Below are 14,664 nucleotides of genomic sequence, written 5' to 3'. Positions count from 1 at the left end.
ATAGGAAATCATACACACACACATACACCCTTCCTTTCTATTGCTAGTCTGATCTAGTATTGTATAACTAGAAGTCCTTGCTACATACTTTCCATTAGAAATCCTTGCTACATACTTTCCATTAGAAATCTTTGCTACATACTTTCCATTAGGCATGATTTCAGATGCATACTTACTGATATACATTAATCGTTTCTTTTTTTTGTCACTGCAAATTGACAAAATTGTGACTTTATAATGAAAAAGAGGAATAATAATAATATAATTCAGTATTCAAAATGTATTTATTACATGACCTCTCAAAATCACAGAATATCAAAGACTGCATATATGATATCATAAAAACATTAAGGACATATTCATGGAGAACAGACATGGGGAATGTGTGACCCTCTAGATGTTTATTTATTTACAACAGTTGTATACCGCTCAACATCTAGGCGGATTCCGGAACGGTGAACAATAAAAATATGAAATAGAATAAAAAATAAAACATCATGTTAACATAATTACTGTTTTCAAAAAGAAACAAAATTCTGATAAAACCGTGGCTGGTCGGTCAAGAAAGGCTTCCTGAAATAAAGATATTTCCAGTAGAAACAACACAACGTTGGTGCCTGCCTGACCTCCAAAGGCAGGGAGTTTCATAGGAAGGGGGCCACCACACTGAAGGCTCTTCTCCGGGTGGACTCCAGTTGGACCGTAGGTCCATGTGGAACCACCAGGCGCATGCCCTCTGATGGCTTTAGTGACCAGGCAGGTTGGTAAAGGAGAAGGCGTTCTCTCAGGTACCCTGGTCCCAAGTTGTTTAGTGCTTTATATATTACTACCAAAACCTTCAACCTGGCCCAGTAGCGAACAGGCAGCCAGTGCAGTTCCCTCAGCAAACGAGCTGCATGCTGAAAAGGGGCGGCTCCCGACAACAGCCAAGCTGCTGCATTTTGCACTAGCTCCAGCTTCCAGAGCAGCCTTAAGGGCCGCCACACAGAGTGCATTGCAATAATCCAGTCTTGAGGTTACTGATGCCTGTATTACCTTGGTCAAGCTATCCCTCTTCTGGAGAGGCCATGGCTGGCAAACCTGCCAAAGCTGGTAAAATGCTCTTGGACTGCAACTCCCATCAACCCTAGCCAGCATGGTGAGGGCTGATGGGAATTGTAGTCCAGCAACATCTGGAGGGCCATACATTTCCCACTCCTGATGTAGAAGAAACCCATATGAAACCTCAACCCAGATATACAATATTGCTATGACTTTTGCAGTTAGTTGCTTCCCCAGTACAACTATAAGAGCTTCCACTGCCATTTTGGTCAATTTTGGAGTTACAAACACACCTTTCCCACTCACCAAAACCTTTAATACAGAATCCCATGGACATTATTTGTATACATCACTTGTAGAAAAAGACTTATTTTCTGTATTGTATAATGGGAAGTACAATAAAGAATGAACTAGCTGTGCAGCATCTATCGAACCACTTTCTCTGTTCCCACTAGACTGATAACATAATTAAGAAAAAGCTCTCTGCATTGCAGGATCTCTAAGCTCAGTCCGTTAATGCTCAGATTCAAAACATATTCATGTCCAGATAAAATGTAAAGGAATGGATTGCTGCTATATCAGTTTATTTGCTGTAACTTGGATCCTAGGATGAGCTAAGAATGTAAGAACATCCATGCTGAATCAGACCAAAGACCGATCTTTTTTTATTTACAACAATTGTATAGTGCTGTACATCTAGGCAGATTCCAAAGCAGTGAACAAGTGCAGCATTCTGTTCACACAGTGACCAACCAGCTGCCTGTGGGAAACCCACAAGTAGGACATGAGTGTGATAGCACTTAATTGGCTTAAGGATGTTCACAGAAGGAAAGCTTCCTCTCCCCTTTTCCTCCCACACCCCATTCCATTGTTCAGAAAGGCCTCTGACTTCCTGGGAAGGCTTTGGGGGTACATAGATGGCTGCAGGGGGTAAGAGGAGAGGGGGAAATATCCTTCCGTGAACTGCTTTAACGTAACCACTAGCCAAACATAAGATATGAAAGTACACAGCAGTTAATGATAATGAACTTTCCGCTCCTACAGTCTGCCTGCTAGCTGCAATTCTTTTATTTTCTTCTCTCCAGTTCAGCCAAGAAACTTTTTATGTATAATGAAACCCAGTGTTAGCGCACAGCTTTGGCAAATACCAGGACCTGATTGACCCGGCCAGTGCTCTTGTCAGTGACGCTGCTGGGCTGTCTGTGACGGCAGGCAGCCTGGCAGCAGTGCTCACAGAAGCACAAGTTGGGTCCACACAGATGGACTCACCATCGCCACCATTCCCATTAACACAAGGAAATTAAAATGGCGGTGCCAGGGAGTCCAGCGGCATGATCCCAGTAAGCCCACTGGGGGCATTTTGCCCAGGAGCCCTCAAATGTAGAATTGGCCCTGCATATAACTTTACTGCAATACCTGCCAAACTGATGGGCCACTAAATAGCTGGGAATTTCTTATTCCCCTTGCTTGGAAATTGTCACCTCTACTAGTCTCCCAACCTCAAGGGCTATTCCTCTTTCATTTATTGTAATGAATAATACTGCATACCTCAGACCTTCGCCAGTTAAGACTGGCTTTAAATCTGCCGGCAAATGCTTTTTCCCAGGGTTGCTAAATGTTTTAATAAGATGTTCCGTTTCATCAGGTGACATGGGAAACCAAGTAGGAATATCACCTAGGTACAGTTCCGTATCAGTTTCTGTGGCATTTGCATTCTTTGGGGCTGTTCCGGGTCGTTGCAGCTTTCCAGTGTTGGCAGGCATAGTTGTTCTTATTAACTGACACTCAGTTTCAGGAAAAGGCAGTCCATCTGCTTCCACCAAAGGAAGGAAATGGAATAAATGACTTAAGAGAAAGTGACATTTATTGAACATCTGTTATGGCTTTGCTACACAAGGTTATACTGAGTCTAGTATTCAGATATAAATAATCATACATATTTCATTCACTGAAATGCTAGTAGATTTCCCAAAGGGAGTGCTCCTGGACACTAGCTCTGCTCCATATATGCTGTGCTTAGCAGGAGCCAGCAAATGGTTCAGTTGAGCCTTGACATGGTCTCTGACTGAGATGTGAAGGCCCAGGAAAAAAACTGAAAAATTCAGGGGGAAAATAGGGTTGTTTTTTTCCGAGAACTGTTTTTGTTTTTTTCCAAACATTGGAAAAATTCAACATTTTTGGATTATGAAATATTTTATTTTAGAATTTAAGACAAAGTATTTATATATCGTTACCCAGCCTTTACTACCCTCAAAATGATTTCTAAAAATTATGTAATAAGAACACTTTTATAGAAAGACTAGTGATGTAAAATGTCTGGAAATAATGAAGCCATGGGGGAAAATGTTTTTTAATCCTCCCTGTAAGATTACCAGCATAGTTATTTATTTAATTCCTTATTAAAATTATTGATCTAAAGTATATTTTACTGATAGACATTCATGCTCAGTTTCCCAACGTGTGAGTAGAATTACCATTGTGCATTCTTGACAGCAAATGTGAATTCTTGACAGTTTGGGTTTTGTTCTATAGAGTCCTGTATTTCTGATGCTGTAGCAGTCATTTAACGTAGTTCTCATCTATTCAGACAGTAATTACCAATTTACTAACTGAGTTTACTTTTAAAAGATTTAAAATATAATGATATTTTTTGAGCAAATGTAAGTCATACATAAAATAACTTTAGGAACAGAAAGGCTGCTTTATGTTCCTAAAGCAGCCCTCCCCAACCTGGTACCCTCCAGATGTTTTGGACTACAGTGCCCAGCATTCCTGACCATTGGCCATGCTACCTGAGGCAGATGGGAGCTGAAGTCCAAAATATCTGGAGGGCATCAGGTTGGGGAATGTTGTCTTAAAGCAAAAAAGTGACTTTAGATCTGTAAAGAGTGCAAAAAAAGAAAGTATTGTTTATTTTTCAATTTTTCCAAAATGTCTGTTTTTTTCTATGGCCTCAAAATCTCTGGAAATTTTACATTTCTACCTTTGACCCTGGGGAAGGATCAGATGAGGACAAGGTTCAGACCACTTTCCCCAGGAGAGAATGTTCAGTACCTACCCTCATGCTTTCCTGGCCAGAGGATGTGACCCTACCAGCTTCCTTCAAGTCAGAGGATAGATTCCCTAGCTGCCCTTCCATCTGCTAGACTTCACAGAAGCCAAGAGATACAGAATCAGGGATGGGCCCTTTAAGGAGTACAGCTTGCTCCTTCAAGGAAGTGGGACTTCATGCAGAGCATGGCTTGCCTGCTTTTATAAGACTTTTATTTATTTCTATACTGCCCAATAGCTGAAGCTGTCTGGGCGGTTCACAAAAATTAAAACCACAAAGTGCAGCATAAAACAATATAAAATATGAAAGCTTAAAACCACAAAATAACAGTACAACCAGAATAAAACCTAGCAGCAACGATTTAGAATACAGATTTAAAACACCAAACCTAAAAGGCTAGGGAGCTAAAATGCTAAAATACTGGGAGAATAAAAAGGTCTTCACCTGGCACCAGAAGGAGTACAACATAGGTGCCAGGCAAACCTCTCTAGGTGTCAGGAGGCGCCCTAGCGGCCTCTTTCAGTAGACTCCAATAGCCAACTCAAGACACAGACGAAAGGATTCAAGGCTTTAATCCTTTACAACTTAATGACTCTTTCAGATGCTAATCACCAGCGACTAAGCAAGGAACAGCAGAGTGGCCTATGCACCGAGTAGGCAGTTGATCCCCGTTTGAAAGAGAGTCACTTGAAGACCCTGAACTTATGGGCTAGGGAGAGATCCTCCCTCTTTCCCTTGAGTCCACGGGAGGCGGCCGTTGCTTGTGCACCAAATGGGCACTATGCCTCCTTTCCACACCCTCCATTGCTCGTCGCTCCTTGTGTCTGCGTCGAGCATCTAGCAAGCCCCGTTCCCGCACTTTCTCACTGCTAGGATCACTATCTCAGGAATGCTGGCAGGAGGAATCTCTGCCAGCTGCTGTGCCTGTGAGGGATGAGCCAGCTCCTCTCCCATGGATTGCTGATCCTCCTCAGAATCAGAACTGCTCTGGGGTTCTATCGGCTCAGTTTTCACCCTGACACTAGGGAGCTCATTCCACAGCCAGGGTGCCAAAGCAGAAAAGGCCCTCTTCCTGGTAGCCACCTGCCTCACTTCCTTTGGCAGGGGCTCCCAGAGAAGGACCGTTGAGGATGATCTTAGGGTCTGGGCAGGCACATATGGGAGGAGGCGATCCTTCAGATAACCTGGCCCCAAGCCGTTAAGGGCTTTGAATGGTAATACCAACACTTTGAATCTGGCCTGGACATGGACCGGCAGCCAGCGCAGCTGGAAAAGTACTGGCATAATGTGATCCCATTGGTCAGTCCCTGTTAACAATCTTGCTGCCCTAGTTTGGGCTAGCTGAAAGGCATCCCCATGTATATGGCATTGCAGTAATCCAGACGAGAAGTAATAATACAGAAGTAATGATACAAGACGAGAAGTAATAATCCTCCAGTACCACCTTCTGGAATGAGCCATCCAAGTAAGAGCACTACTAATAATTTAGTATTATACATCATCTGGGCTGTAGTTTCAAAAGGACAGAAAGGGATGTGGGCTGTAGTTTCAAAAGGACAGAAAGGGATGTGGTATCTTAATGTCAAACTGGTTTCTTATATTCCCATTTTTGTACTTTCATTACCCATGGGTCTTATCTTGTAACTTGTACCTTAGTCCTGGAATGTGTGTATACACACAACCTTCTCCATTCACTTCATGCACTGACCAGAGCACTTTTGGGCGATAGTCTTACTAACTCACGGTGGAATAAGTGGGCTTTCCATGAATTCCAGCTTAACCCTTCACAGCTTAGGGTCCAGGTACCTGTATAGGAGCAAGTGGTCTAAGCAGCCTGCCTGATAACTGAGATAATTGTTTGGCCTCTCCTCTGGGTGTCCCCGCCTTCTGAGGTAAGGTGGGAGGTGATCAGGGACAGAGCCTTTTCAGTGATGGCACCTTCACTTTGGAATGCTCTTCCCAGGGAGCCATGCTTCAGTGTCAGGCAAATGCCTTTTTAATTTTCCTAGGTGTTTAAAACCAATTAAGCCTCTATGGAGTATTGTCATCTGCTGCTGCTGTTGTTGTTATTATTATTATTATCATCATCATAATTATCCTTTATCTGCTATTTAATTGATTTTATGTGGTTGTATTGTATTGATTTTGTTGTCAAAATCAATACAATATAACCTTGAACCTCTACCACCTGGGAGAAACAGGTGGTAGAGGTTCAGGTTATAAAAGCAACTAACAAAGACTTCCTTCTTTGCCATGTCACCTCAGTGCTGGGCACATCAGTGCTATTTGGGGCACTCTGCCATGCACCATGTCATTCATAGCAAGCCAAGGTGCTCCCGTGCCTTAACTGGAAGCATGTCCAGAGTTGAGAGTAGCCGTGAGTACTCCCCATGTAAAGACAAGGCAATGACCACCAGTTTTTTGACTATCATTATTTAAAAACAAAAGCCAGACACAGTTTTTCCCCCACCTCAGCAACAAATCCAGGGAAGCTTGGTCAAACTGAACCAAATTGAGGGACCCAACTTCACTGCCCTAATTTGAAACATGAACAAGGGCCTTCCTTTGGCGGTGGTGAGTGCCTGGTGGGCAGGTGGATGGGTGTGGTGGGGGCTTTGGCTGGTGAGCAAATGAGGGAGCAGGAAGATGGGGGGTGGGTAGACAGGACCCCTTTGGCAACACTATGCCTTTTATTCCCCATGAAACTAGAATATCAAAGGGCCTTCACTCAATTGCACTCCGAACACATGGATTCAATGATGAAATTGGACAGATTTTATGGTATACTGGTCCAAGAGAGATTGTGTGTTTGTGGGAAACTGTCAGGGTGGACACTGAGCCCATAGAACCTCAGAGCAGTTCTGATTCTGAGGAGGAACAGCTGTCCGTGGGAGAGGAGCGCGCTCATCCCTCCCAGGCCCTCAGCTGGCAGAGATTCCTCCTACTGGCATTCCAGACATAGATAGCGGTCCTGGGAGTGAAAGAGCAAGGGAGGAGGGCTGGCTAGATGCTCGACACAGACGCAAAGAGCGACAAGCTATGGAGGGCGCGGAAAGGAGGCGTAGCGCCCGTTTGGCACGCAAGCAATGGTCACATCCAGAGGACCCAAGGGAAAAGGGGAGGGACTCTCCCTAGCCCATAAGTTCAGGGTCTGCAAGTGATTCTCGTTCAAATGGGGACCAACTGTTTCCAACCCGGGGCATAGGTTACTCTGCTGTTCATAGCTTAGTCGCTGGTGATAGAGTTATTAAGTTGTAAAAGGAATAAAGCCTTGAAAAGAACCTTTGTCTGTGTCTGGAGTTAGCTACTGGAGTAGACTGAAAGAGGCTGGCTAGGGCCCCCTGACAGAAACCGGCTTTGGAGGATTTGCCACATTATATCCTTGCCTGACAAGGTGATGCTCAAAATCCTACAAGCTAGGCTTCAGCAGTATGCGAACCGAGAACTACCGGAAGTACAAGCTGGGTTTAGAAGAGGCAGAGGAACTAGAGATCAAATCGCCAACACTCGCTGCATCATGGAGAAAGCCAGAGAATTCCAGAAAAACGTCTATTTCTGCTTCATTGACTACGCTAAAGCCTTTGATTGTGTGGATCACAACAAACTGTGGCAAATTCTGAAAGTGATGGGAGTACCAGACCACCTTACCTGTCTCCTGAGAAACCTGTACGAGGGTCAAGAAGCAACAGTAAGAACCAGAGATGGAACAACCGATTTGTTCAAAATTGGGAAAGGAGTACGACAAGGCTGCATATTGTCACCCTGCTTATTTAACTTATATGCAGAGTACATCATGAGAAATGCCGGGTTGGATGAATCAGAGGTCGGAATTAAGATTGCTGGGAGAATTATCAACAACCTCCGATATGCAGACGATACCACCCTAATGGCAGAAAGCGAAGAGGATCTCAAGAGCCTCTTGCTGAGGGTGAAAGAGGAGAGTGCAAAAGCTGGTTTGAAACTCAACATTAAAAAAACGAAGATCATGGCATCTGGCCCCATCACTTCCTGGCATATAGAAGGGGAAGAAATGGAAGCAGTGACAGATTTTACTTTCTTGGGCTCCAAGATCACCGCAGACGGTGACTGTAGCCATGAAATTAAAAGACGCTTGCTCCTGGGGAGGAAAGCTATGGCCAACCTAGACAGCATAGTAAGAAGCAGAGACATCACCTTGCCGACAAAGGTCCGTCTAATCAAAGCTATGGTTTTCCCAGTAGTAATGTATGGCTGTGAGAGCTGGACTATAAGGAAGGCTGAGCGCCGAAGAATTGATGCTTTCGAACTGTGGTGCTGGAGAAGACTCTTACGAGTCCCCTGGACTGCAAGGAGGTCAAATCAGTCCATCCTAAAGGAAATCAACCCTGAGTGCTCATTGGAAGGACAGATACTGAAGCTGAAGCTCCAATATTTTGGCCACCTAATGCGAAGAGAAAACTCCCTGGAAAAGACCCTGATGCTGGGAAAGACTGAAGGCAAAGGGAGAAGGGGACGGCAGAGGATGAGATGGCTAGATAGCATCACGGATGCAATGAATATGAACTTGAGCATGCTCCGGGAGAGAGCGCAGGACAGGAAGGCCTGGCGTGCTATGGTCCATGGGGTCACGAAGAGTCGGACACGACTGAACGACTGAACAACAACAACAACAAAAATCCTTGCCTGACAATTATATACCGACATTAGAGATGGTTGGTTAGATCGCTTTTAAAGAAAATGAAATTTTGGGATGTAAAGAGGAAATTGGGTTTTCTGCTACAAGCAACTAACCAGTATGTGGTCTGGAGCATTGCTTCTTTTGCAGTAAAGGCTGCTAAATGTAGAGGAAAGTATGTCAATTCCTTTGCAGTGTACTGCCTGGGAGATTTGAAAATATGAGAAATATATTGTAATGTAAGTCTATAATGTCATGTATTTTATACGTAAAGCTTGCTATTTTAACAATATGTTTTGATTTTAATAATTTTAATGACTGATTTTAAGAATATGTTTTAATTTTAATCATTTGAGCTGCTAATTTTCATTCATGATTACTGTATTTTTATGTAAGTTTATTTAAGCTTGGTTATTTGCGCGTGAACGAATAAACAAGAAACAACAAATTTGATTTTGTGCTGCTGTGGTCTAAGGACTAATGCAAGCGATGTTATTCATTCATTCAGTGCTGAGGGGCCACAGATCTGGTAGTGTCTGCCCATCTTACTAACGGTGGTGTTCCTGATAACACCCACTGGTCAGCACTGTTGTTTTTCCTTTGGCTGCACAATGCCATACCTAGAACAGGAGGCACTGGATGTAAAGCTTGTCCTTGGTATTATTCGTCACCTGGGTTCATTCTCTTGCACGGATGTTCAGGTTTGTTTAACTGCTGGGATCACGCATCAGCACAATGATCATGCCTCGTTTTTGTGATAAAGAAACTGTACAGCTGGTGATGTAGGAAGGAAGGTTTTTTTTGGTGGGGGGGGGAATCTTCTACAAGAACTGGAGAACTTGTTTTTAAAAACAAAAAAGCTTTACAAAACACCTTGAGCTGGCTTAGGTGACATTCTTGCCTTGCAAGGTGACTACGAGCGCCCACAAGATGCCAGCGACATTAATCTTTTCAATATTCCATCTGACATTTTAAGAATAAGCACTGTGCCTTCACTAGACTCATCTTTCCCTTTTGTTCTGTCTTCAAATCACAGGTGTCCCTGGTTCCATGCCAAATGCTTCATGGGAAGGTGACTTGAGAGCTGTTAAGTGGAGCTTTGACAGCAAGTCCCATGGAGGATGTCATGGTAAAGCCCACATTGTTTGGACAGTTTGTTTTCTCGCACTAAAAAATTGACTTTTCGCACTTAATATCTTGTGTCCCATGATCTTGCTCTCTGCTGGTCCTGCCTTTTCTTCAGTTTTATGGAGGTTTCAAAAAGGTCCAGAAACCCTCTTCTTGTGTTTAAGAACTTGCAATTAGGGATGTCGGAAAAATCCACAAGGGATCCAAATTAGTTTGGATTTTGATGAATCCGACCAGTGAATTCTGCAGCAGACCAGCTTTTCCTCCATTGGGTGGATTGCTTGGACTTGCAGACCATTTTTCTAACTTTCCCAATTTTGCGCAAATTTCATCAAAGAAAGCTACCCAAAAGATTTGTTTTAATGGCCAAAAATGCACATTTACCCATAGGCTAGAGTGTGAAACTGCACATTTGGGGGGATTTTGCACATTTGCGCAAATTTGGAAACTAAAAAGAGTCAGATTCCCTTGGTGGACGGACTGCAGAATGAAAGGTGCCTGACAATCGGTGAAATGCAGACAGAACAGATTTTATGCAGCCGATACATCCCTACTTGCAATGAACAGGCCCAGAAACACCAGTATTGCCCTTGTCCTACCTCTGCTCCTGGCAGGCCACATTCCAGAATGGGATCAGCCAGGACTCAGTGGCCAACTTTCTAGTTTAAAATGTGACAAGAAAGCTAAACAGCCCTTATTTCACATGATCATGCAGGGTTAGTACTACATACTTGGCTCATCCGCCACATACATCTCCTTGGCTTCTAAAGAAAACCCAATGGGATTGTGGTTTTGCCGCACAGCATAGCTATCCCTCCTGCATCAAAACTCTTGCTGTTTATTTGGGAAGAGAAAATACTTCCATGGGTGTTGGACTGAGACTGACATGAGTGCTCCACTAACATTTCTAGAAAAGTTATAGCAAAATGCTTAGAAATTATATTATAGTATATATACACACAGAGACACACACATAAGGGTGCCATCCTCTTCTTATCTGCCTTCCCTAGCCTGGTGCTCTCCAGACGTGTTGGACTGCAGCTCTGATCATTCCCACCCAGCATGGCCAATGGAATTATGGGAGTAGCAGTCCAGCACATCTGGAGGGCACCAGGTTGGTCTAGGCTGTGCTATACATTCACTTGGGAGCAAGTCTCATTGACATTGGAGGGACTTCCTACTTGTGTTAGGATTGGGCTGCAAAGGTCTTGGCATAAGTATGCATTTTGGCCTTTTCCTGCCCATAGAATGCTTTTATGATGATCTTGATATATTCCTTGGCAGGTCATTACATCAGGGACATTTGTATCTATGGAACTGGTGACCTGAAGTGGCTGCTGAACTCCAAAAGCCTGTTTGCTAACAAATTTGAGCTCAGAACATACCCACCTACCGTGGAATGCCTGGAACTGACACTTCGGGAGAGGGCATTGAACCAGAGCGAGATACCAGTGGAACCAATTTGGCACCTTTAGTAAAGAAGTTTTTTTTTTTTTAATTAGTGAACAAAAGCGATAATGCAGGGCCAACATTATGGAAGAATCATATTGCCTTGAAGTTTTGCATCTTTGGTATGCTCAATACGGGTACTTTTTCTAATATCTTGAATAACTTTTGAACTAAGGCTGACACAAAATTTTGGGGTAATCTGTATATCAGTTGAGTTTTCTTAATATTTCTAAAATATGCATCTCATGAATTATCCATCCTCCCCAAGCACTCAGCTATTATTTGTTAACACTTTAGTAACCATTTCTGTGTAATGGTGGGAGACGGTGAATTCAGATTTCAAGCTGGTTGAGTTACACCTTGAACTTTGCTACAATAAAGCCTCGCTAAATGTTCATTCAGGTGAATGGATTAAAACTTGGAAGATCCACTGATGTGACTTTGTCTTCAAATTCAACAGTTCATATCGGCTCCTACCTGCACTCAAGCATTGGACATGATACTGAATAGGCCGAGGCCAGCAATTCAGAAAAATTATTCATGGACTGCCAGGGTTCTTCCATTATCTGCACTGGAAGGAGAAAAGGACCCATATGCTAATGGAGATCCATCTCCGGTCTTTAACAATGGGAATCTTGTGTGTGTGGCAGGTGGTGTGCGTGGTCCAGATCACAGTATAAGGGTATATATATAGGAGAGCAAAATGGAAAACGGAAAAGAAGAAATATTTCTGTTGGACCTGTTGTATGTTTGCTGTGTGTGGCTTGGCTGCTTAACGATCCCAGAAATAATGAAGGAAAGAGAACTGCTGAGGTGCACAGGAGCTAATTAATTTATTAGGGCCCTACAGTTTTTGAGTCAAAAGACTGCACCTTTTTTTCAGAGCAGAGGTACCATGTAGGGCCAGCATTCCCCAACCTGGCGCCTTCCAAATGTGTTGGGCTTACAACTCCCATCATCCTCAGACAGCATGGTCATTGATGGGAGTTGTAGCCCAATACATCTGGAAGGCACCAGGTTGGGGTGGCTTCTTGCATGCTGTCTGGTTAGTTCAGGGGGAAGGCACTGCTTTTTAGAAACATTGTACACACAGTCCAAATTTGCATCTCATACAGTTTGGGGAGAAGGCTGTAAAGGTGATATCAGTATGTGCTTGTTCCTCAAGAGAAAAGGTTTAAAAGGGGGGGGGGAGTAAAAATCTCAGAGTCATTTTTCTCCAAAATTTACAATTGTGAGATGCACTATAAAAATATTTGAGGTTGTTGATGCTGGAATTTTACACAACAATTTTACCAGTGCAAAATGTCCACCAGCTCTTGCTTGGTGTCTGCTGTGAAGAAGGTATGTAAAATATGGGGGCAAATTAGTGTGTTAATAAACCCTCCAGGTCTTGATAATTCCAGTTAGGCCTTTTCTGGGAAAGATGTTGTCTATGTCTCAATAGTCTGTTTTTCTACTTCTAACTTAACTGAAATTAATTCTTCCCACGGTCAACACATTTGCACCCATCTAGGACAGAAGGCTGTTCCTTGTATTTTCTCAGTTCTTAAATGCAATGGTTTCTCATTAAATTAAGAAAATAAAAAAGAATACTCACCAAACAGGCTGTAAAAAATTCCTTTACTGCTGAATTACATTAAGTTTTCCAGCTTTTCAACAAGATCTGTAACTGTGCCTTTAACAGCAATGAGATTATAAATATTAGCAGGCAGTACTATTTATCTTTGCCGACAAAGGTTTGTATAATCAAAGCTATAGTTTTCCCAGTAGCAACGTATGGCTATGAGAGCTGGACTGTAAGGAAGGCTGAGCACCGAAGAATCGATGCTTTCGAACTGTGGTGCTGGAGAAGACTCTTACGAGTCCCCTGGACTGCAAGGAGGTCAAATCAGTCAATCCTAAAGGAAATCAACCCTGACTGCTCATTGGAAGGACAGATACTGAAGCTGAAGCTCAAATATTTTGGCCACCTAATGCGAAGAGAAAAGTCACTGGAAAAGACCCTGCTGCTGGGAAAGATTGAAGGCAAAAGGAGAAGGGGACGGCAGAGGATGAGATGGCTAGATAGCATCACCGATGCAATGAATATGGACTTGAGCACACTCCGGGAGAGAGCGCAGGACAGGAAGGCTGCATGTTATGGTCCATGGGGTCACGAAGAGTCGGACACGACTGAACGACTGAACAACAACTGTTTATCTCCTTGTTATGAAAAGCATCACTGGCTGATTTCTGTCTATCAGAACTCCTGTTAAAATCAAAAGAGCAGACTAGGGCGCTGTTGCTGTTCTTTCATCATTTGGTAACCCTAGATTGCTGCACAGATTGGCTATAGAAAATTAGTTCTGTTATTTTAAAAATGTATCAAAGGACAAGGAATTAGCTACAAGGATATGCTACTTGCTACAACGTGGCCCATGAAAGTGTGCCACTGCCAGGAAATCCTGACTCTGAACTTCTACATAAAAATAATACTAATTTTGAATATTTAGAAACACTGCATACCAGCTGGAACATACAGCCCTTAAGTAATCACACGCACTGTACAAATGTCGATCTGCACATAGAAGCAATTAACACAAGACTGAAGACCTAACTGAAAATACAATGTACAAGGTTACACAGAGACTGAAAAGCCAAAATTAAAAGGCTTAATGTTAAAAACAAATCAAATTTCTAGCCCCTCTCATTGTGGAGAAAACCTAGAAAATAAGGTGACTTGTTGCAAAAGTGAGCAGGAAGAGGGAATTTCAGGGCCTTGCTGGCTGGGGATAATGGGGTTTGTATTCCAACACCTGCAGGCACAAGATTAGGAAAGGCTGAGCTATGCCATCTGTCTTACCTGATTTATATCCCTCTCTTCTTCCAGGGACCTCAGGGCAGTGTAGGTGTGTCCCCCTTCCTTTATTCTCACAATGACCCTAGAACGATTGAGAGGTGACTGGCCCAAGATCATCCTGTATAAAGCAGTTTTCTGTGCTGCTCTTTCCCTGCTGCAGCAGCTTTTCTCTGCTGCTGGTGGAGAGGGGGCTCCCCTCTAGTATGACTCCCCAGTGAGATCCCACCTGCAAATCAAAATGGGAACTAAAACAAGATGTGAGTAGGTTGGCTCCACACATCATACTGATCTCAGTGGGAGAGATTAATGCAGGTACGTAGAAGTCCCATTTAAATCAGTTGGACCTAAAGGGGCTTAATATTGGCTGGACTATATTCTGTTCCCCTAGAAATGTTTGTAATAACAAAAGTCCAGAGATAGCATGTAGGATGGTGCTGAAAGCGACACCTGCTGAAATTCTCTCTTCTACATGTACACAACAATTAAAGGTGCAAGAGCCCT

The 14,664-nt window shown here is 43.2% G+C and overlaps 1 protein-coding gene across 5 annotated transcripts in view; it reads left to right on the top strand.

Annotated features, from left to right (window-relative positions):
- GCNT2 (glucosaminyl (N-acetyl) transferase 2 (I blood group)) overlaps positions 1 to 12,922 on the top strand; it is a 71,058-nt gene extending 58,136 nt beyond the window's left edge. For 2 of the 5 annotated variants that reach the window (XM_084850345.1, XM_084850343.1), the window contains 3 exons: positions 9,784 to 9,876; positions 11,160 to 11,340; positions 12,335 to 12,922. In XM_084850345.1, coding sequence (XP_084706471.1) covers positions 9,784 to 9,876; positions 11,160 to 11,340; positions 12,335 to 12,374 — 314 coding nt within the window. In that variant the 3' untranslated portion in view covers positions 12,375 to 12,922. Of the gene's footprint in view, positions 1 to 9,783; positions 9,877 to 11,159; positions 12,025 to 12,334 lie in introns of those variants that run through there. The other 3 variants (XM_084850346.1, XM_084850347.1, XM_084850344.1) reach the window with 3 other exon arrangements.
- Positions 12,923 to 14,664: the final 1,742 nt, after the last annotated feature.

The sequence above is a fragment of the Heloderma suspectum genome, chromosome 4 (genome assembly GCF_057233095.1).
Source record: "Heloderma suspectum isolate Gila_16-S chromosome 4, 16-S_ref, whole genome shotgun sequence".
Lineage (NCBI taxonomy): Eukaryota > Metazoa > Chordata > Lepidosauria > Squamata > Helodermatidae > Heloderma > Heloderma suspectum.
This window is presented reverse-complemented; position numbering and strand designations above follow the sequence as displayed.